Raw genomic sequence first — 25,166 nt, 5'->3', positions numbered from 1 at the left:
GTATTTTCCCTTGAGTTTTGAAAACTTTTACACTGCAGAAATCTCACAACATCTTAACTAGTTCTGTGTGATAAGCTCCGATAGAAAATCTTCCTCCTATGTGGTAAAATTGTATCTATATAAAATATAGATATGATTCAGTTGTGTTAGTTAATCCCTCGACGTCATGAATAAAATAAGTTAAATATTCTGCTTGCAGCTCAGTGGCTGATCTGAACCTTCTTTATATAAGCGAGAACATAAATTCTAAATCACATTACTATTTGCACCATGTATTTGTTCAAGGATGCACTCTTTTCAAGTCCCCCATTTGTGCTTGTTATTTCGAGTTTGGGATTGTACAATGATTTATTTTAGAATTGCCATGTAGGGTAAATGTTGAGGTGGAAGAGAGAAATCATAAAAAAAAATTCTTTTCTTAATTAAAGGATGATGTCTTAACACAATTTCTCTCACCACATATCTACTTACCTGAGATAAGACTAACATATTATTCACTATACATAACTGTTTATTGTCTTCTTGAGATTATGTAGCACACTTAAGATAAAATTGTCTAATCAACCACTCTACATGATCTAATATAACTCTAGCCAGAGGAGGATTCTTTTCGGAAGTGGGAAATTCCGTGACTTGCATATCTCAACTATTAAAGGGGAGTTGTATGTTGTATGTTCGCCTCCACCCATGCCCCTTCCTCATTTGATTTTCTTTGTCATGTATGTCGTCCCTCCCGTGTCATGTATTAACTCAACCAAACAAAATAAAATCTTGTCAACACCTGAACTAAGTAAAAAATCACTTTTTGTTTCCCTGCATGTACCTAAATTAAATTAAATCTTACCAAAACCTCAACTAAATTAAAAACATTCCATGCGTTCCCCTATCCATACTGAAATCAAATCAAATATTACCAAAATCCAAACTAAATCAAAACTTTCCTGCCTTCACCTACTCATACTCAAATACAATCAAATCTTATAAAATCTTTCTTTCAACTGCTCATACTCAAAGGAAACCAAATCTTACATATATTGTGTGTGTAAGGTATATTTCGGACACGATTGGCATCGAACCGCTGGAATATGTGTGGCTTCAATGCAACGCACAGGCAATTAGCTACTTAGTATGTGATTGAAATGTCCAGTTTTGTTTAGACAATCAAATCCAGCTGCGCATGATTCAATGAGCTACAATGAATGAAGGTAATACAAATCTTTTTAAACTGGAAGGTATTATAGACTTACAACTGCACCATTGTTGAGCACAATCACTACCGTTCAGATTCCAATCATTACCTGGGCGATAGACCACATACTTCCAAGGTTTCGGTCTGGCGATGAGGCCGAAAGGTCCGGCAAACACATGATGATGCAAAATAAAACCTTTATAAATTGATGCAAAATCCCTACCTATGTCATCGACAAAACTATGACACACTTGTTGATTACAAGGTGGCTGTGGTGAGTTTGTCAATCTCAACACGTGTCGTCTCAACTTCTCTTAGATGCTCACAGTAGGGTATGAGTGCTTGCCTTTATAGGGATGAGTGTGTGAGCATGTTATTAGCGTATGCATCCGTACTATATTTCTCATAAATAGGAGAAAATGGAAATTAGGAACTTTTCATGTTGTAGCTCGTGCTCGTACCCGACGTCAAACCCGACTAACAAAAGGTCAAGATTTTCCAAGACGGCGAACGGTTTAGCGCTCACGCTCGTACCGCCCAGTCGTACCAAAGGGCGGCAATAAGGACTGAACTTCTAGAGCAAACTATACCAGACTATACAACCAAGCGTGCTCGTATGAGGCAATAAATACCTCCAATTGAATTGTTTTCCACATCACATGTTGCTAATGTATTTTCTAACCGATCATTTGCTTTATAATTTGCATCAATTACCTCCGTAGCTCCTTAAAAATTAATCCCTTCGTATCAAAATATAAGAAGTTTTGGTTGGTCAACCTACCAAAATGTCTCATATTTTGATACAGAGGTAGTAATTCTCTGTAGAAAATATGTTTTCGTTTATTTACTTTCTTGATTTGATATATGAACTACATTCGTATATTGATTCGGTGATTTTCTCTATGTGTTATTTTCGCATGGGCTTGGACCTTATGTGTTGTCATATACAGTATGGTGCCAACTGTATAAAAGAACCGCACAATCTGATCTGTTTCTTCAATTTGAAGAACTTCAACCACAAGCGGTCGATAATGTTTTCAATACGAACCTCGTCTCACAAAAGTTTCTTAGTATCGAGTTTCTCACTTTAAGTGAGGATCTATGTTTTTATTAGGCACTTACGAGCTGCACAATCATGTTTGTTAACTTGTCTCACACATACTTCATGCAAATCTAGTGGTACATATTACTCCTAGACTTAGTTTATCCACTTACGCATGGTGCTTAGGTTAGTGAACTTAGTTGTCATGCTAATCCTCTGTACTATAAAAAATGAAAAACCCAAAAAAGCATAAAAAGCATAAAAATACCTTGTTTTTAGTCTTTCAAGTAGGTTCTATCGGGGGCAACCACTGGACCACAACTTGGAGATCCATTGAAGCAAGGTCCACATCTATTAAAGGAGAGGTTATATGTGGCCCGACGGTGGAAGTCTCTAACTCTTGCTTAATGTTAATCTTGGGGAGGTAACCACGTCAGACGCTTTCTTTTCATAACTGTATTTTCTTTTTTTACTTTCATAATTTTCCCTAGTTTTTATTTGCAAAGTTTTAAGTGTGGGGAAGTTACTTTTGCATGCATAGTGTTTCGTGCAATGCTCTTTATTATAAAGTTCTTGTGCAATCGTGTGTCCCCTTGTTTTGGCATACTTCTTTGCATTCATTTTAGTTAGCGCGAGGAAATCTGATTATTTTCTGGAAGACATTGCCATGTTTTTTTTATCAAAAATAATAAAGGATTCGTTTAAATTCTTGCCATTCTCTCACCTAATTACATAAGTTGGGGACTCTAATTGTGGCTTGATTAGCGATCGAATGTTGTAGAGGGTTTTGCAGATGAACCCGGCGACTTTGGTTGATCTGGGATGTGCAACAATATCCCCCGCAAATCTACCCCCTTGCAGTACTTAGATTTTGATTCTTACGCAACATGATACAGTGATGCCCTTGTGTAGTGTTTGCCTTCTTTATGACTAAAGTGATTTCAAAGCCTTTACATTTATGTTCATATTTTATTGCTAGCCTCTTCAATACCGAGCATTGCCCACTCTCACATTGAGACCTGGCGCATACTTCTCTAGTACATCCAAACCTATGGGAGAACTTTCTCTTGTTCTCCTACACATAAACCCTACATCGCCTCAAAACAGACAGCATACCTAGCTATCATGGCATTTTTATAGCCATTCCGAGTATACCGCCTTGCACTACCATCATATTACATTACATGACTAAAGACATATTATTTATTTCGATTTTCCTTGCATGACCGTAGTATGGCTAGCATGATATTTTTATGGCTTGTCCATTTTTTGATGTCTATGCTACGCCGAATCATTGCATATCCTGGCACACAACCTAAGTCATTCATACAGAGTTTCTCTCATGTTTTGATATTGAGTTATGATTACATTTAGTGTGTCACAGAGGTGCTACAAAAGTGTGTTGATCATCATTATAAGGTGTTGCTTCTACCAAAAAGAGAGAGACCAAATAAGAGATGCATCACAGAGGTGCTACAAAAAAGGGTGGTGATGAGAGAAGGAGCAACACCATTTCACTTTTTAGTATACACTTGTGCTTCAAAGTAGCACCACTTCATGCATTGTAGATTAGAAAGTTTCATAAGTTGCATGTCTTATTTCGATGACAAGCTTCCTCAAATGCTAAAGGTCTTTATGAGGAAGCAAGTTGGATGCACCTGCACTTAGTCCGTTGGGGAGATTTCACATATTCATAGCTCTGCTTGCATCCTAGTTGCACGGCCTACTCCTCGCATAGTCACATCAACAACGATCATAACGCATTCCTAATGGCTAGTTGTGTTAATGAAAGACTTCCTATGTTTTCGAATTCTTAAAACCCTAACAATTTTCTACTTTCCCATTAAGCACGAGGCATAGGCTTGCACAAATCTCTGCATAGGTAGTTGAGCGGTTGACTAATGCAGATGGATGATCTTCCAATTAGACCTGGTATTCCTTGGGTTGGTGCTTTTGAGGTGATTGATAATCCATAGTTTCTTTTGTCCATGATGGGCATTGCATTGTTCATAACATAATTTGACCTTCTCTCTAAACCTTTGGCTATGGGAATTTGGACTCTGTAGAAATATTCCATCTTTCTCGACCTCCATGGCAATGGAATTAAGGAGATATCATGTATCACTCCCTTGCTAGTTAATTTTTGCATGCTCGCACAATGAGCATGGGTTCACTCTTGGGGTTTGGTTTCAGCATAAGCTTTCGAGTTGGCAAATATTAGGTAGTCAACCCTCTTACTTGAGGACGAGCAAGATATAAGTATGGGGAGTTTGTTGGCTCTATATTTTATGATTTTTTGAGCTCCTTTGTTGCATGTGCTCTACATATATCATGTTCCATTGAACCAAATATATGTCCATTATGCATGATTACTACTTTTCACTCTTTTCATTGTGAGCATTGCATAGTTTTTTTCTTTAGTTTTTACTAGTTTCCTTTGTTTTGTTGTGTCTAAGGGTGTCTTAGAGCAACCTAGGACCAAGCACAATCAAAAGGCCAAAGATGGATTTAATACAGAGGATTACGAGCACCCGACTTAGGCCTTTCGAAAGGCCAAAAATGAGATTTTTTTTCCAAAGTGCTCCAAACTAAGATCTAATACCACAGATGCATCGGCGTTGTTCTTGCAATGAGGCCAATAACATTGAAAATAGAGTTTGGATGTAAAAGTTTCCGGATTCGACGACCTTTGGTATGATCAAACCTAGTCGCACCACTGCTCGTACCAGTCCTAGATAGCTCTGAATGATGCCTCTCTAGATAGGATTCTTCAACGATTTTGTCCCTGTTGGTTATTACGTGATCCTTGGCTAATAAGGAAGGGTTTGGGAGACAATTGGGCTCATATAGAGCCCTTGGATCAAAGAAGAAAAGTGGAGGCTTTGGGAGAGCCCTTAAAATACTTCTCCAACCATAGCCACCACCATCATCCATCATTCATCCAAGATCAATCTCTATCACCTTCATTGTTGCACCAACAACACCTTCATGGAAGAATGGACAAGATCAATATAAGGAGGAAGAAGCTCGGCCACTGCATGCACTAGCCTTCGAGCTAGTGCCATCTCCACCACGCCGCCTCCACCGGCATTTCCTTCATCACCAACACCACCGGCACCATCAACATCACCATCAGCACTATCTTCACCAACACCGCCATGCCTTCTCGTTTCATTGGCTCAATGCCAGCTTGTAACTTGGCCCTCTCTTTTATGTGCTCCCTTCACATGTTTGAGTAGTCATACTTATTTTCGAGGATATGGATGAACTCTTTATGACTAGAATTAGATTCCTTCAAGTGATCCAATATCTTATGTTTATTATCGAGTTAGTAGCCTTCACGAATATTGAGAGGAGGCCTCTCTTGAATTATCGTTGTGATTGCTCGTGAAGCAAACTACTTTTGTTTGTTTAGGTTTTGATGTTTAGGTATTGTGAGAAAACAGTAAAAGCTTCTTTCTTGTCCTTCTGCAGTTGGTAGGGGAGTAAGAGGGAAACTCACATCTGGCTGCATCCATGGGGAAACCCTTAAGAACCGTAGTGATAACTGGCATGGGGAAACTTTGGTGGTGGCCTATGTGATATGAAGTCTACTTCGAGTAGAACATATATGTATCGGGAACCGCCCACTTCGATATATAAAGAGTGGCTTAGTGATATGATAGAGAGCTATGCTCCGCACTTCTTGCGTGGATCATATTAGTAGCGATGACTCTGGAGCCCTTGAGAACACCTTACTTTTTTACATTTCCATTCGTAGTTTACATAAACTCCTTTTCATTCCTTTTTCCTAGTAACTTATAGAGTAGTCTATTTCCAAAGTCTGGTTTGGGTGTGTATGGAACTACATTGGCAGTAACATAATTATGAGGTTAGTAGTGCCTTCCATTCTACTCTCTATGGATTCGACACTCAACTTATCGTGAAAGTGCTACAACTGCCTTTGCTCTTGTAGGACATCACAAATGATGCCCATGAAAAGGAGTAACAGAACAGTGTCCACAGAAGAAGGCAACAAGATGTCATGTCCTACAAGCCTCCACGTTTATGATACTACTCGTATCGCATGCCACCGTCTCCATGATGTGATGCATGACAACATCAATAAAGGGTCTCTAGGCTCATTTGCATCAGAGGCACTCTGAAACCCTATTCAGCCCATCTGCACTATAAAGGATAGGAAACCTTCACCAAATGAGAGCCACCAATAAGACGACTGACCATTCATTAGAGCTACCAACTCGTTCCGATCTACATTACCCACCACCACTCTATAGCCATCGCCATCGCCATCACCATAGCCTTTATCTCCACTAGTCATCATACTTGTAATCGAGTGTATAACGTGATCAACATTGTATGACTTACTCATTCATCCCTAAGTAGAAATCTTCATAATGTCTATTGTATGTGATTTATTTGTGTTGTGTGAGTAGTCCCCAAGGGCTAAGGGGTGTCATAGCCTCGTATCCCCATGTACAAGCGTTAAGGTATCATTGGTTTACTTTGAGTTAACATTATCTCTATGTGCTACACAATGGTTTTGTCCCCTCCTCGATCCTAGGGCTTACAGATACACAAGATACCGAAGATTTAACAAGGAGATGCTTAGGGTGGAGAAGAATGGAAGGCTATGACGAATGTCGGTGGCAATAATATTAGTATTCTAGCTGAAAGATAGTGTCTAGGGGGTAGATAAGGTGCAATCATTAAGTGCCCAATGTATTGCTCTACTTTTCCCTTAATAACTGAGCTAACCCCATGTGTTGGAAGGGCCTTTGTTGGACCATAGAACCATGATTCAGAGGTACTTGGTCGCGGGTTATTTGGATGCATCTCCCATAACAATACTTTGATAAGATATATGTAACAATGTTTACCAGTGCCATGTTGATTATCTGATAGGATCTCGAGTGCAAGTTCATAGCTGCAGGTGAAAACCTTTAGACCTAGCCTATTTTTTATTGTTTTCTTTTAGTCACCTATGCATTTTGATCTGGGGCCATTTACCAATCTAACAACTTAAACTCTACTCCTATTTGTGTCTTCTTACTTGGTGCAATGTCTCGTACTTGATGGCTCCCCAATCCTGGACAAGTCCTTCCCTCTAATGGGCAAGACAATGGACATAGTGGAAGAATACCCCCCTCACACATTTTATCATCAAAATGCTGAACTTGGACACAATATGTTCGTTTCCACTACAACACTTACTCCATATGAGCAGGAACACAAAGGTACAATGGGTCTTGATGATATGTTTATCCTCCTACTGGACTTGGACAATTTGCATGATAATAATGCTCATATATTTATGGCACGCCCCATTTTTACCTTCTGCGTGCTTTGATTTGCCACCTATTTGTGATGACAATATATGATATCAAGTAGTTGTGATAGCGTTCTACATGTGATATCTTACGTCAATCCCATATGTTATATCATGCTTGATAGTCCCATGAATTTGTCTTGTGCTATGCTTAAGGTTTCTGAAATCACATCTTCAAGATCTATCCTTAGCACCTATGCATATGAATTAAGTTGAATTTTATTTGTGCGAAGACATAGTTGAAATGTTTTAGCTTGTGGTATTTGCATATATTATTATGATATTACCATGTTATGTTTGCATAATTCTTATAATAAACTTCATATGCCTTGCCATGACCACCTTTGTATGGTAAATGTTCTTGGTAATGCCTCACATGTTGTAACAAACATGATGAATAGTTCTTCTTTATGTTGTTTTGATTTCAAGCATAATAGTGCTATATGTATAATTTGTGGTTAACATTTTCCCATCCATAAAATAAGAATGCTTTGTGTGTCATGTTAAGTTTGTTGACTAATTGTTCTTCCATACAACTTGACTGCATTTATACCCATGCTTTGCACATGTCATTCCATAATTTTTTTTCAAAACTCTACTTGCTTGCTTCAAACATATAGAGTTTGGAGTGTAACAATGTTTATTCTATTGCACATGAGAATGCCCCCACAGACTTCTCCCATATGATTGGAGATTTTTTTTGTACCATGTGCAACATGTTTTTTCCTTCCTTGCACAATATGCGTAGTGCCATGGATATAAACATTGATGCACATATTATTCATGCACTTTGAGTTTAACAGTGATGTACAAATGAACAAACACATCGTGATGGATGATCTCTTTATCTACCATGCACACATATAATTAGTTTTGTCTTTTGCATGTGTAGGACGTCACGACTACTTCTCAACTCATACTCAACATGAGGTTACAAAACGAGCTCTTTAGAGCAAACAAGGCGTAGGTCTCCATGGAGTATCATTCCTATCTTCTTCTTCATGACACGAATTCACGTACCTCTTCTAAATTGCACTCCAATGATTCTTTGGTATCTTCCACTACATATGTTTTGCCCATATTACCATATTCACAATGCATGGTTTAATCATTACTATTCCAATGACATGCCTTTGTGACCCATGCTCTGCATTATAAATGACCCATCACTGTGTTACTTTTATGTGTATTTACAAGCTTGGCAGAGTAACTTTCTTTTATCATTTTAGATCTTTCACCCATAACTTTCATGATGCTTGTTGTGTTGGGGGTGGCATGATGTCACATTTTTGTTTATGTAGGAGTTCTTGCCTACACAATGAAACTTTTGCCATGGTTTTGTTTTGCATATACCTTGTGTGTTGCATCACCCATGATGAATAATTGCTCTTTCCATACGGTTGATGGCAACCATTTCCATGCTTTTCACAGGCTTTGTTTTGAATATTGTCTAATAATTCCCATTGTTGCCACCATCATGTTGAATACTTGCTATATTATATGTGCTGAGTGTGACATTGCTTTATTCTTGCACGATAAGGCCCCCATAGATTTCTCATATATACTTACATATTTTTACATGTTACATGTGAAGCATGCTTGTTTTCCTTATTTACAGCATGCATGTCATTTCTATGACATATGCATAAATACACCATATATTTATCAACCGTATTACTTGCTAATGGTATGCGCAAGAGAAGAGATGGGTATTGATGGATGACACATTTTTTGTACCATGAACGCACATTATTTTCTTTGTTTTGTGCATGTGTAGGCCTTTAGTACATGATGATTGACAAGCTCCATTTTTGTGGTAACTCTGATCTATCCCTTCTCTATGGTGACGATGTTTTAAGTAGAGGGAGACTCCTCTTGAAGGGTGCGGAGAATGACATGAGAAATTGCATCCGACGATCATCAACATGGCTTTGTCTCCATCGCGAAGGGTCACATGCATCACATCTACTAACATGAATTCTGCCTTTTATGCATGTCTACTTGATTCTCTCATGGATGGTATAATACTTGATGCTCCTTCATTTGCACATATAAGTTGCCTAGTGACAATTGTGCAATGGAGGGGAGCATGCACAAGAAAGAGCTCACACCATTTGTAGTGGAAGATGGGGAGCGAAAGAAGAAACACCAAGACACTCACGTGGCGAAAGACGGGAAAGGATGGCCACATCCAAGTGGCCAATATAACAAGCTCATCCCGCCCGGTTACACTAGCAGGAACCCGAGAAAACCTGACATTTGTTCCTATTATACCACCCACTTACCCCGATGTAAACTGTTGGAGCATGCCACCTACCTCCAATGCCTGGCAAACACTCGCCTCACTAGTCGGTTATATCAGCGAGGAGGACCCCATATAACCACCACATGCGCGCAACTTTTAGGCGACTAGCCTATGTATCTTTTTGTCCTCATTTACCCCGTTGTGGGTGGACCTATATATACCCATCCCCCTCCTAGATGTTTAGCTAAGAAATGACAATACATTATAGCTTAGCTCATGTACCTGCCCTTGTGGGACCTCTCCTTGTTAAGATGACTCCTCATATAGTACAAGGCCACCCTTTGAAGTGAATACTCGTTTGGAGTTCAAGACCTCCACTTCTGGAGAAGGTTCGTTCCATGAAATTCAAGCCATCCATGTCTTATGACTTGGGGAAGAATCTTCCACCTTGTTGTTTGCTTCACCAATGAATTTTTAAGAAACAATGGGAACCATGTGGTGTGGATGTATGATTACAAGAGGGTGTCGCCTTGGAATCACTAGTTTTCCATGTGTTTTCCTTCATTTGTTTGTGATTCCTCATGATTTCCTCCATTTCCTTGTGTTGTTCCGCAAATACACCTAAAATTCATGAAGATCGGGCCACCCTTGTGATTCCAGCGCCGATCCAAGGCTCCACCGGTGTATGGTGGAGGCCACCATAGGATTTTGTCATCAGCGTGCGGCATGGTACTATGGTTCTCCAGCATATGACAGACATTTTACCCCACGCATGCACGGGCTTTGGTGTGCCACAATGCTCCATGGTGGAGGCCACCCTAGGATTTTGTGAAAATTTAGGGACTTGTTCATAAATTGCTAAGAAAATGGAAGTAGTTTGTTATAATGAGTTCCTTGGTTCTCCCCATAAAATAATTGTGCAAAAACACATATGCAGTTTGCCGCTCTCATGCCATGGAGCCTAGAACATAGGGGAAAAACAATTTAGAAAAACTTGTAGATCGCTTCGATGTGTCAGGATTCGCTACTATTCGAGAAGTCAACATCCTCATGTGGAAAATATTTCCGGTAGTTCACTTGTTGGCGCTGAAAATTTCACTTTGAGTTCACTAAACTATACTTAGCCGACTTCTATTAGCAAAGCTCAGTTCAGTTGCCCCTTTGATGCAGCTCACTTGTCAATTTGGACTGCGCCAAAACACGAATTCTAGTTTTTATTAACTGCTCTTAAACCATAAGGAACTAGGAAGATGACGTCTAGTTTTTTTCCTCTTCGATATGTTTTCAATAATATACCATCTACATCATTTTCGCATGCGATAAAAAGTCTAAAAAATACTATCGATGTCGCTCGATGGGAAAAACTCCGTTTTCAAAATTGCCATTAGACTGCAATGAAGCTTGAAAAGTGTGTCACATAAAAAAGGGGTCACCTAATCCATAGCTTTCCACTAATATACTTTACGCATGATTTTGACAAACAATTTGATAATTGACTCAACAGTTATACCAAAAGCCACGTCAAGTTTATAAGTTTTCACTATTTAAATTTTGTGGTTTCTCTATTGTAGTTCAAAGTGCTTGCCGAATAAGTGTTTGTCAATTAAATATGTGTTATGTTAGTGTACCCATGGAGATGCAATCTAGCTATTCACCCCACTCATGATCCTGGCAGCTAAACTAGTAGAAAATCCAGAGAGAGAGAGAGAGAGAGAGAGAGAGAAAACATGCACCTCACTGACAGGTGTGGGTCCATACTGCTCGCCTCTCCCCAGAGCATCCTTACATCAACCTACACTTTTTGTCACCCCCTCCTCACAATTCCACTGTCCTCCCAAAACATTGCTGCTCTCCTCTCCAGCCGACCTCACCTCCCCTCTCGCCCCTACCAACCAGATCCAACCACCACTCCCCCAAGCAGCTGATGACACCACCTCTCCCCTTGCCTCCACCACACCTCTTCCTGGAAGGAGATGTGCTCTGGAAACCAAAATCATGGGTGGAGGTAGAAGTGGCGCATGAACCCATGGAGAGTAGGAGGTTAGTGTGCTCCTTCTGTGGTCACAATGTGGTCCTCACCATGGGTGACGAGGAAGACACGAGGAGACAAGATCTAGACAAGAACCGTCAGAATTTGTCAAGCTCACTATGTCACATCATCGTCGTGCCTATCCCCATCCCAGGATGGCGAGAACAACAAAAACATATCCCCTACCCTCCTCACTATAGTAAATAATTGACACCAACTACCTCCCTCTAAGGTGGGATCTAGTGATGTGCATCTGTTCTAGGCACATGACACGTTGGCCGTGAGGTCTTCCCCCGCCATTGCTTGAATGTCGAGCAGGAGCCTCCTACTCCCCATCAGGATCTGGCTGGCAAAACACTGATTTGTTTGTGCGCTCTATGATGCAATGTGTCACCATCACTTGGGTGCTTCCCATGTCTGTCTTGCTTTCTCTTCACTAGATATGACCGGTGAGCTGAAGTTGGTTGACATCGCGGACGCCGACCGTCCACCTCCATCACCACGAGGGTCTCTGAATCAAGAAATTGGCGAGCTCCCCTCCTCCACATCCCCGTAGTAGAACTTTGACTGCACATTACGATGTATTTTCTCATGTTGTAACTTAGTGGTTGACCCATTACAACTTAATGATTGATCAAGTAGAACTTAACAACATATTGTATTTGTAGAGATCTTCGTGTGAATTGACAAGTAGTTTGTAATATTTGGCACTTCGTGTAAAATTTTAGGCACTTCGTAATCATTTGGCACTTTGTGTATGTGTGGCACTTCATAACAATTTGGCAATTTGTTGTAAGTGGACCTTGACATGTCTGGCCGTAAATAGCGATTTATTTCTCCCCATCCATGTTTTATTTTACTTTTTCATAGGCACTCGACGCAGGGATACAACCATTCCTAATTCTCCTCGGAACATTAGGTCGGTCGGAAAGAAAGCATGGTGTAGCTGGCATCGGCATCTCTTGTTAGGTTTGCATGCACAAGGGTGGTGGGTATGTCTCTTTATGTGTCCCGTGAGGCTTTGATCTTTCCATGTACAATTCCCCTTGTCATACCACCACTATTCCACACTCGCTATTTGTATTATATTGTATCATTACTTAGCCAACACCTACTTTTCTATTTATGTTCTTCGTTACCTTGCAAAGCTACATATTTATACCCATTTTGTAGTTTTATTTCTTCTTTCTAGATAAGAAAATGGTAAGTGCATGTTGGATTGCATTCATGGCAGATACAGCCTGAAGACATATAGATCTTACCATTAGCTCTTTGTGGGTTTGACACTCCATACTTACCACTTATTCCTTCTTTAGAAAGTACTACGACAGTTTCCTTGCACTGGGGATTATCAAGCTCTTTCCAGCGCCGTTGCCGGGAGCAATAGAGTAGGATGAAAATTATTTTGTATGTTTTTTTGCTTTTATCACTAAGTAGTTTCGTTATTCTTGTTCTTGTTTTCTTTCTTTAGTTGGGGGTAAAATTTTAAAATGCAAAGTTAATAAATTACTTGCACCTTTATACACTGCTTAACGCTTTAACGAAAGCGCTGCCACGGAGACAACACGGAAGTTTTAGAGAGTCTTATTCTTCTTTCGTGTGCTATTTTTTTCAAAAACAAAACAAAAATAAAGAAGGGAAACGAAAACCTTTTCTTAAAAAGATAAGTGGTTGAATAGTTGTGCATTGAAGAAGTGAGGGTCGACCTTGAACACTTTGCTCATGCTCATGGAAATAATGTAAAGATTCCCATGGAAGTTTCTCATAAAAATAACTATCCCCATGTATAAAACACTATACCATAAAAATGAAGTGCCAAGGTTTGCCCATAGGATGTTTAAATTGCATATTTGATGTGTGCTCGCCGGAAACAGAAAGTTTTGTTGTCGTAATTAAATTATTATATTTTCCTTGAACGTGCTAATTTTATGAATTTTTTAAACAATATTGTAATAATTTTTTTATTACTTCCTAATCTTTCACAATTTTTGGAGCTTTAGAAGTATATGTTTAGAATTAGTTACTATAGACTATTTGGTTTAGACAGATTGTGGTTATAGTTTTTTATCCGCTCATTCTGAATTTTCATGGCTTACATTGGGGGATATAAATTGTGAAAATGATAGTGTATAGTAGCTAATGTTTGAAAACAATTATGTAACTTGTCTTCACAGTACATGATTTGGTGATTTATATTTATGTATACTGGTCTATCTCACGAGTTCTATTGAATTTTCTATGGATGAAAATTTTAAAACTCACGGGAGATATCGATACGAGAGAAAGTTGGAGAGATGCAAGATCTGAAGATTGGGGATGCCCGAGGGATCCCCGAGAAATATTTTTAAGATATCTCAAACTCCAAGCCTCAGGATGCTCTGGCATCCCCTTCATCGTTTTCAACAACTAAAGGTATGTCTTGGTTGAGCCTATATTTTATTCACATGATATGTGCAAAGTATTAGAGCATCATTTTTCTTTTTCTTTTCAATAAATTTACACTATGCTGGTTGAGGATGATTTCTTAGTGTCCATGGTTAGTTTATAGAATAATCCATGCAGTTCACTTATAATATCTCTTGATTATGGCTTTATTTATCCGTCACTTAAATCTTTTGAGCTTGGCTTTATAGGATGCTTTGTGTGCTTCAATTATATCTTTTGAGCTTGGATATTGGTCTCTTTATACTAATGTTATTTGTAGAATGCTCCACGAACTTCACTTATATCTTTTCGAGTATGGATCAAATTATCATTGAAAGTGGCTTTGAAGAGGTCAACTTTAGATAGTATTGATGTCACTATTTAGGAGGTTGATGCAATTCAAGTGGATTACATTATTATTGAAAGTGGGATGGAAGAGGTCAAACTTTAGTCATTAGTATTGATCCCACTATCATGCGGAATCCCTCATTGAGTAAGTATGATCATTTACTCTTGTGCTTCACTTATATCTTTAGAGTAAAATTTAAGAATGAATTAAATGCCATGTGCTTCATTTATGATATGTATATTGAGAAGTAAACATGCATCCTCTGTTTACTTCATTAAAATAGAAGTGAATATGATAGTGCATATATTTAATCAAGCAAGAGAGTTATATTATAATGACAAAGAGCATTAGTTGCATTAAGTTGAACCTATTATGTTGTGGTGGTAAGTATCTCCCAATGAAGGACAGATGATTGGCTTGGCACATGCTTACACATGTTTGATAAATTCTAGTTTAGCCTTAGAGGTATTCAAGGTTTGAAGGTTATCATCGGGATTTTATTTCCTCAATAATGTTACTATTAGAGAATCAATGATTAATGTTTTTGTGCATGGTAAAGTCGTTGCCCACAGTCTTTTGCTAGCCTTTTCTAGTACTAAGCAGAATTACCGCTTGTGCATCCAATCCTTGAAACAAGTTTATGCCACAAAGTGTCCACTGTACCTGCATATACATGGTATTTCACCACCATTCCAAGTAAATTTGCAAGGCCACCTCTAAAACTTCAAATAAACTTATATTTTGTGTGCTCGTAAAACTCATGGAGCGGTGGGGGTAGTCACTATCTTCCGTACTAAATGTGCTTTACTTAGGATGTGAGTTTACTTTGCTTGTTAAGTTTATGATATAGCTTGTATAGGGATGCCCAATCCTAATAATATATTTTTGAAAAAGAAGTTGAAAGTTGGCAGGCACCCATGGATTCAGCTAGCCATGGTTTGTGTTGGTTATGCTGGAGGAGTGTTGATGCATGGCAACCGCTCTTAATGTGTTTAGAATGGAAGGAGATGGAAACCATTGTTGCTAAACCGTTGACAGGAAAAGTACACATCTCAAAAAAGTTATCTCTATTTTAAACAAATGAGTTCTGGTGCATGTTAATCTCTACTTCTCTCTGTGAAGGGCCTATATTTTTTACTTTTATTGTTGAGCCAATTCCATCTTCTTTTTCTTGCGGCACCAGGTATTGAGTATGGCCATCACTCTTAGCTTTGTATGCATTCTCATAGTAGTAATTTGTTGAGCATTGTATAAGTATGATGGTTATGTTCAAATTGCGGTACCTAGTCATCATCTATACTTCATTGGTTGCTTTATGTTTGTAATATAATCCTAAAATATTAACAAGATACTTCATGACCACTTTATTATATGTTGAACTTAATGGAATGATGTTACTTGTTTTTAGAATTATCATTGCCTATGTGATCAAAGGTTTTCTCTATCCTACAATTCACACTTCAAAAATTATTCTTGTTATCATCTACCTACTCGAGGACGAGCAGGGATTAAGCTTGGGGATGCTGATACGTTTCCAACATATCAAATTTATTTGAAGTACTCATGCTATATTAACATCAACTATATGCGGTGTTCAGGTTTTGCTGCAATTTTATATTATTTTTCTAGACTAACCTATTATCTAGTGCCTAGTGCAAGTTGTTTTCTGCATATTTTTTCTTTCGTGAAAAATCAATATTTAGGAAGTTCAAAATACCGCGGCAATTTACTCTGACTTTTTCTGGAATATATGTTATTTTTGAGCGAAGGAACAACGCAAGACAGTGCCTGAGGGCCCCACACGACCAGGTGGTGTGCCCACCCCTAGTTACGCCATGGGCTCATTTGGGGGCTGTGGATCAGTTAGAGCTCCTTTTTATCTGCAGGAAAGCTAATTTATGGAAAAAAAATCCCTCAAAATTTCCGTCCGGTCGGAGTTACGGACCTCTGACTATAAAAGAAACAGTGTTCGACTAGAAAATAGTGGCGAAAAACAAAGATATATGGAGAAGAGATCCAATATCAGAGGGGCTCTCGCCCCTATAGGAGCCATGATGGACAAGGATCAGAGGGGACAAACTCTCCCGTCAAGGGGCATGCCATGGAGGAAGAATTCGAAGCGGGGCTCTCAACCTCTGTCTCCCGGTGGTGCTGGAGTGTCGTTAGGGGAACCATCATCGTGGCGATTGTCTTGATGAACGTCACCGTCTTCAACAACATCTCCGTCACCTTCTTCACCTCTTTTCAGTAGTCCACTCTACCAGAACCCACTGGAATCCCCTACTTGACATGGTGTTTTGGTGCTATGAATTATTACCCAATTATTTGTGTCATCACTATTATGTTTGAGTAGATTCTTGTTGTCCTTTGGGTTAATTGGTAAATTTCCATGTTTGGTTGAGTTGCTTGTTGTTATGTTACTATCCTTTGGTGTCCATCATATGAGCTCGCATGCGGATCATGCCATAGGTTTAGTTGTAAGTTGGTTGGACTATGCATATGGGGGCAGGAGTGACAGAAACCTCGTCGGACCATATAAATTTATACATATAGGATTGAAGGGGGACCAATATATCTTGCTGCTATGGTCGGGCTTTACCTTAATGAACTTCTTAGTAGTTGCAGATCCTTGCTAATAGTTCCAATCAGAAGTGCATAAAATTATGAGTAAGGGATGGCATGCTAGCAGAGGCCTCTCCCACATATAAACTTGCGTCGATGATCGATTTAGTAACTTAGTTGATTGCCTAGGGACAATTCTGCACACCATACCACCACTATTCCACGCCCGCTATTTGTATTTAATTGTATCATTACTTAGGAAGCACCTACTTTTACGGTTATGGTCTTCGTTACCTTGCAAAGCTACCTCTTTGTACAAACTTTGTAGTTTTATTTCTTGTTTCTAGATAAAGCACACACTCGGTTTACATAGGGTTGTATCAGTGGTAGATAGGAGATGGGGGAATGTTGATCTTACCTTCAGCTACTTGTGTGTTCGACACTCCATACTCACCACTTCTATCTTTGGAAAGTGCTATGGAAATTCCTCACACTTGGGGATTATAGCGTACTTGTCGCAGTTTGTATTGACTTGGCACATTAGGTTTGTTGATGTTTTCCCACATTTATGTTATCACAATTATTAACCATAGATTAATTGAAAATATTTCATTATTGTCAGCAATGTCAAACAAATGTTAGTTAAATACAAACAATTTTCACATGAAGATAGAGAGGTACTCAATTTTGAATTATTCATGTGGGTAGAGGCATGATGTTGGGTGGATACATGACATGACGTGTGTACGGAGGAGAGTGGATATGATTTGACTCAATGTTTTATGAAAATGCAACAAATGGAACGTGTTGAAATTTCTTCACATATCTCAAGACTTAATGGATGGCTTACATAGAATCTCCCTGGTTAGTGCCTGACATGATTATTATTTTCTATACCTATGAAGAATTGCCATTTTATCTAATGATTCTTTTGCCCCGTGGATTTAACTAGTACTAAATCTTCATAACAATTTTTTTGACTGAAAGTAATAAATTTTTATAGTCTAGACTACCAAACTTAACTATGAAATATGTCGATATGCTCTTGACCAAGCATGCGCAGACTCACTTGCACTGTGTTATTGGAGAAGTCGAGCAGCCAAAAGCCCAAAATGAAGGCGGCAGCCGCACGGTACCGAGGCCCAGTGTAATCTCTGTACAAATCTCTCGTCAACTTAGTGTTAGATTTTCGTAAGATTCTTTACTTTGCTACTATATGCCTAAAATTAAAGATTTAGCTTACTTGCAATCATCCTTCGTGTCCCCAAGTGCGTACCCGATGTCCGAGGAGAACCCAACAATTATAACCTACGGGGTCACACATATGAGTGTGGCAACACATTAGTGACTGTTCATAATAGGTTGATGGTGTATGTCAGCAGAAGAGGTATGATTGCATGGTACTCACCGATATGGAGATGACGATGCATCCCGAGAGGATAAACGGTCTCCGCCTCCCTAGTGGCGAACCGCACTTGTCACTAGAGAGACCCACGCATGGTTGCACCTTCATGAACATACGATGCATGCATTAATTTGAAATATATGCTTCACAATAAACTCACGGGGAATACGCCAACTCCTGAATGAATCAGAAAAATCATGTGCTTTGCTCAAATGATGGATAAAAGTGATGTGCACTTTATATCACTTCTTATTCTTTTAATAAATATTCATGAAGTTGCACCATGAATTTATTGCTTTTATAGACCACGGTTCAAAGTATAACAAATAAAATAAGCAACAGGTGTGCAGGTTTTCCTCTCTTAAGTTGTTAGAGAGTTGTCTTATGGAAATCAAACAATAACTCCTTGTTCTACAAGATCCATTGTCATAGTTACTTACAATTAATCCAGCAATAGGACCACAGAGCCACATAACTGAAGTAAGAGCGTGAGGTATTCCCAATGTCTGTCGAAGCAATAGTAAACATATTAAACCATGTTAATGAATCCAAGCATGTATACGCTACAATGATTGTAACTATAAATCTAACATAGTTTCTTAGTATAACTTCAAAACAAACAATGTTTCGGCTATCTTCAATCAAAATTATATCACATATCACACACATGCGAAAATTATAGCATGTTCGATATCTTTCCACCTCCATAAAAGTTCCAAATTTGACTCATTCCTCTTAGATACGGCTCCACGTTCTAAAGCTTAGAATGAGGAACACATTCTCTCACATCTCTAGCTCCCTAATCTCACATCTCTTATTAATATCTGGCATCTTTATTAGGCCAATGATAAATGTGAGATAAGCTAATTTTTCCATGCAACAGAATCCATCCAGATCCGCATGAAATATAATTTCTAGCATAAATCAATTGGCATTCGTCCCGCACCACCATCCAAAGCATAAGTACGAACGATGCCATATAAAAGAACAATATTGTAATTAGCCTGTCAAAGCCCATGATAACTCACTCTTATCATCCCCCATTTACCATTGTTGCCCCCCAAGCACTGTTCACTTGAATTAACATGTGTATCACATCTTGTAACATTGTGTCTAAGGGAGGCCCCACCACCAAGCACAACCCCAGGAACAGGTATTACTGATCGACAGTGTCGACCCATTGACATAGTGATGCGGAGCATCCCATGGTCATCCCCATGGACCTACCATCGTCTCATCAAGTGCCTACCGGACCCATGACTCGATCACGTGCAAGAGCCCTTGGAACCGAGGTGACATCTCTCCTCTCACAATTCCACCTCGATGCGCATGAAGCATGGCTACTACCCCATATGGATACCTTGTGCATACTCAGGTACAATGGAGAAGATAAGGAGCAAGGACAAGAAGAAGAGGAAGATGGACGAGAAGACGGAGAAGAAGAAGGGATGCAGGAAAAGTCCCAGCCACCGGACGACCGACCAGGACCGGACGTCCGGCGCCTGAAGCCTCAGCCGAACCCCAGCGAGCGGACGTCCGACCCAGACCGGACGACCGGTGCCCCTACACCCGAAGCGAACGAGCGGACGTCTGATCCGGACCGGACGACCAGCGCACCAGCACCCGAGCCAACATCTGCGGAAGTCCGGAGCTACCGGACGTCCGGCACCCCCATCACAGAGCAGAACCAACGGACGACCGGAGGACACCGGACGTTCGGCGGCTCCTGAGACACCGGACGACCGGTCCCCAGCGGACGTCCGGTACCTGGCTGCGTCCATATTTGGGCCCGAGGCCCATGTACCCCTTCACTTCGCCCCATTTGCACTTAGACTATAAATAGACCTCTTCCACCTCCTAGCTAGGGTCAACGTTGGTTTAGCTCATACTTCGAGATAGAGCTCCGCTCATCCATCCCGATCTCCTCCTCGAGAGAGACTGCGGCCCCTCTTTGGAGAAGATCAACTTGGATTCAAGACCCCCTCTTGGGCGGCCCCATCAAGACCTCCTTCTAGGAGAAGAACCGGTTACTTGTATCATCCTTTGTTGACCTTGTATCATCGTGTATCTCTTTGTGTTTCGAGGATCTAGCACATGTGTAATCGAATCTTGTTGGTTTGAGTGATTCTCTCTTGTTTTCCCTCGTGAATCCCCTCATGTTCTTCATGTTTCTCTTTGGGATCCGCTCCTTTCGTGAAAGATCGGCCATCTAGGGTTTCACCCTACATCACATAGCTCACCTAAGCGCTCTTCTCCTGGGTGAGAGAGACATAATAGTGCATCAGTGGCCTTGGTGCCAAGCACGTTTCCTACATGGCCGCATCGAGGGAAACCATCTCAAGCTCCACAAGAACCATATGAGCAAGGTTGTGGGGAGGAATCAAAGAAGTGTGACTCGAAGGAAGTACTTTTGTTGAATGTATCAAAGTTCCAAAGAAAAAGTACTTGTGATAGCTCACCAATGAAGTATTAAACATCGCAATAAGGGCAAGTACGAAAGTGGTTTGAGGTGGGGAGAGTGACAGGTGCGGCTGGAGAGGAGGAGGGCATCATCATGGTCAGAGTGAGTTGAGAATAGCTAGAGTACGAGCAACTGGTGAGAACTGTGACCAGGACGGACAACTCGTGTCGATCATGCTAAAAATAAGTCATAGATGCAATCATCTGATGATTGTAACCCTATGTGTTTGTGATCTATTATCCAGTCATCCATGAATATTGTCTTTACTTCGAGCAATAAATATGTGATCCGTTGTGGGAGCTTCGAGTTGTATGAAAATGTTATAATGTCCCTAGTCATGGAGGATGTGGGGAAGGGGAGTATAACCATAGACTACTATGTCTATCAATAGATGGCTACACCCAGATGCAATATACATGGAAATGTCAATCTCATGGATGTAGCTTGAGTTGGGAACTCATAGCTAGGATTTACATTTTCAAGATGCGTTAAGTTGTTTATCATTTATTTGTTTCGAGCTCAATGTATGTGACATGTCCTCAGAGTAAAAATTGTCTCATTATCCTTTGGAAGACAATCGACTTGATTAGGGGTTGCCAAACACTACTCCTTTACAAGGTAGTTGTAAAGGTATCTTCCAGGCATGTAGTGAAGCATATTGCAAGGCATGGTTGATTAAGGCATGACCTTTCCCTTATGAATTGCTGAGATTTATTTGGGTCCTCTTGACATATCTGATCACGGATTGCATTACCATACCACTGAGGTTAAGAGTTACCCTCACCATGGATTAGTTCATAGGTCGACAAGAGAGGTTGCAGCCACCCAACAAAGATGACAATCTATTGCATTGTGTTCAACAAAAATATGTTGTGACTCAAGAATATTTCATATATGACATATTGAGAGGTTCATTGCAATGATTTCATGGAAATTAGGAACTAGCATGTCTTGCTTGAGGTCACGGCCAGTTATTACATGAGTTCTAGTTGGCCAGGTTCTAGTTTATAAACTTGGCACCAGAGATGCAACTGATTCATGTGAGTAAGGAGTTACTCAACTACCGGGTTGAGTAAGAGTTACTAGGGTCACTTCGAATGACCATGTTCTCAAGAAACCATGGGGTCACACACATAAGGATTCATAATCGATAGGTCAAATACATTACAAGAATTGTAGCCTGCGTGATCATATGGTTGATCCCTTTGGGGGAAGTCATATAAGGAGGATTGCATTAATTTAGGTCACAAGTGAAATAACCAGTTTCGGGATGCACTCAAGGTTTGGAAAAACCCTCCAACCTGCACAACAGTCTCCTTCCGATGCTTGCGACATGGAAATTATCGGTTCATCTTTGAGCCATTCATTTATAGGTGGATACACTTCATAGGCATTGCACCCATGATGGTCGAACAAGAATTCATCAACGGCTGAAGGTGAGAGGATGTATGGCTACAACTACATCAATGATCATTGTCAACTCTGCTTCCATCATGGGTCAATATATCAAGCGGTAATTTTGTGGGACCATACCTACATCATGATCATAGGTGGTGCGTGGTGGAATATTTTTTGCACCAGCGTAGCCCACCTCGTACCCCAATAGTGGTATCGGAGCAATGCTGGTTGATTCTAGACTCAGATTACGTGTAAATGTTATACTTGGCAGTGTTTAGATGGGGGGCCTATCGCTGAACCGATGGCATATCTGTGAGATTAATAGAGATGAGTTGACTCAGTGTGATTTTGATGAGATCTACTGCATGCTTTGGAGACCCATCACATCATTAAACACATGCAAGTCTTCCAATCATCTCTTCTTATTTTCTATATTTTCAGCAACAAATCAATCCATTAAAGTGTCCTACTAGGTCCCCTACGATTCATATATGGTAAGAATATGCAGAAGTATTATCTAGCATAACTAAATATGTGATCCCACTAACATATTTGTCTCAACATGCAATCGTCCCATCTCAACACGCAACAATGCATAGGAAAAGTCCCACCCCAGCATGCAACTATGCATGAAAAGTTGCTTAATTTTTTCCTTTTAATTATGTTAGTTATATTCGATGAATACTATGGACTATGCATATTAAAATATATTATCAATTTCATCTAACATATTATTAATCAGAAAATTTTGTTTCGTGCAACCAAATCTTTACCTAATAATAAAGCAAATAGGGTTTCTTTCGTCCGTCATGGTATTTTTTAGAAAGGTCCCTCTATTTCAGAGAATTCAACCCGCGGTCCTGTTTTTAAGTTAAAACGAATTGTTATTTTCGTATTTTACACAAAAGTCCCTGTCTTTTCTTGAAATCAACCCGCCGTCCGGATTTAAGTCACACCGAACCGTTATTTTACATTTTTTGAAAACCCCCTGATGTTTTAGGTAATTCATCCGCATATCATATTTAAGTCAAACAAATGCTTTCTAAAATCATCCATATCTTTTAAACCGTAACTCCGATTTGAACATGTTATATATGAAATTTGATTAGGAAAATATGTAGAATATGAATATGAGATTATTTTTACCTGTTAAGTATTTTTTAATATTATTTGGAATATATTTGAGTCAAGCCAAATGATTTTCCAAATTTTCTGTATCTTTTAAACCGTAACTTCGATTTTAACATATTATATATGAAATTTTATTAGAAAAATGTGTGGAATCTAAAGGCTTATTCGGAATTCCACCAGCTCCACGAAATTCCAGGAGTTGTATAGTCAGGAAATAGCTGCTCCACAGTTTTTAACTACAACTCCACCAACCCCGGGAGTGGAGTTGTGAATTGGAGGCTTTCCGAATAGGGCTTAAATATGATGTTAATTTTACCTGTTAAATATTTTTAAAATATTGTTATGGAAGAAAACTTATAACTTATAGCGCAAGATCCGTTCTTTTCATATCGACGACGATCCAAATTGCAAATAAACACCCCACTATAACCATATAGGGAAAGAAAATATGGATAACTACCTGAAAAATGTCGCAGTGGAAAACAAAAGATTTCTCATCGCGAGCGTGAGACGTGAGAGAGAGAGAAGGAGGGAGGGAGGGGGGAGGGATGGAGTGAGGCCTTAGGATTAACCATATTCAACACACGTTTTTTGTTGTTTAGTGTGAACACCGAGGCCATCGCCAACGAGGTTGAGAAGGAGGATAAGCGGCAACACCAATATGATGTCTCGCAAAAATAAAGGAGATGGACCTATTGTGGTCTTGAGTGATGGTTGTTGAGTTAAGAGCGTGTGTTATGTTTTCTCTCCCGTTGCAACGCACGGGCTCTTTTGCTAGTATTATTAAAATATATTGCAACTAATCCCCGTAGCCACGCACAGGGTATCACCTAGTTTCCTCTTAGTTTTCTCCCCTAAAAACTAAATAAGCAAAGTCAATGGTCGGAAAAAACAAACTCAACACTCTCAAATAGGAATGCACAATAACTAACATAGAAACCCTGGTAGAAAATATTTACATTTAAAATATTGCTTATTTTTAGAACAACAATACACACTTTTCGAGGAAAACATGCCCGTGTACACACACGTTTGCATACCTGGACGTAGGGGGTGAGGAGGGAGAGTTGCAGCGCCCAGCCGTACTGCACACCGCCGGCGACCATGCACGCAAGGAACAATCCCACAAGGCTGATCTGGGGTGTAGGCGGGGGCCTGCCGCCGCTCTCGATAGAGAGCTCCATGTGGTCGGCCATCCCGGTCGTTGTCTAACTAGCTAACCAAAAGAGAGAAGGGCCTGTAGAAATTCTAGATTTGAAGGAGATGCAGAGATAGGAAGGGGTGGTCGAGCTTTGTGGATGCATGTAAATGGGAAATATCATAGGAGTCTATGGACACACTTAAACCACGGGGCCATGTAGTGGGGGTGCGGCCATTGATAGCTGGGTAAATGGAGTTATGCTAGTGCGAGGTTGCAGGGGAAGCCACATATTTTTTTCACTACAACCTATTTATAGGAATAGGAGGCCTCACTAGCTAATTTTCCTGGCCTCTGGTGAAGCCACATCACCCTCAAATCGCCCCAAACAACATTCATTCATCTCCATGAAACGACAACATTCCAACCCTGCCTTACACTGCCATGCAAATGCAGAAGAAGAT

The 25,166-nt window shown here is 39.9% G+C and overlaps 1 protein-coding gene across 1 annotated transcript in view; it reads right to left on the bottom strand.

Moving 5' to 3' along the window:
• The window catches only part of LOC125523646 (sucrose transport protein SUT3-like), a 39,576-nt gene extending 14,695 nt beyond the window's left edge, over positions 1-24,881 (bottom strand). The window contains exons 1-5 of the mRNA XM_048688732.2: positions 24,605-24,881; positions 19,015-19,080; positions 18,578-18,676; positions 18,413-18,477; positions 18,239-18,323 (exon numbers count right to left, since the gene is read on the bottom strand). Of these exons, the coding sequence (XP_048544689.1) occupies positions 18,239-18,323; positions 18,413-18,477; positions 18,578-18,676; positions 19,015-19,080; positions 24,605-24,760 (471 nt within the window). The 5' untranslated portion in view covers positions 24,761-24,881. The remainder of the gene's footprint in view (positions 1-18,238; positions 18,324-18,412; positions 18,478-18,577; positions 18,677-19,014; positions 19,081-24,604) is intronic.
• Between the last annotated feature and the right edge of the window lie 285 nt (positions 24,882-25,166).

Source organism: Triticum urartu, chromosome 1A, assembly GCF_056163025.1.
Source record: "Triticum urartu cultivar PI428250 chromosome 1A, HENAU_Tu73, whole genome shotgun sequence".
Taxonomy (NCBI): Eukaryota; Viridiplantae; Streptophyta; class Magnoliopsida; order Poales; family Poaceae; genus Triticum; species Triticum urartu.
Note: the sequence above shows the minus strand (reverse complement) of the source record. Positions and strands in the feature narration are given on the sequence as shown.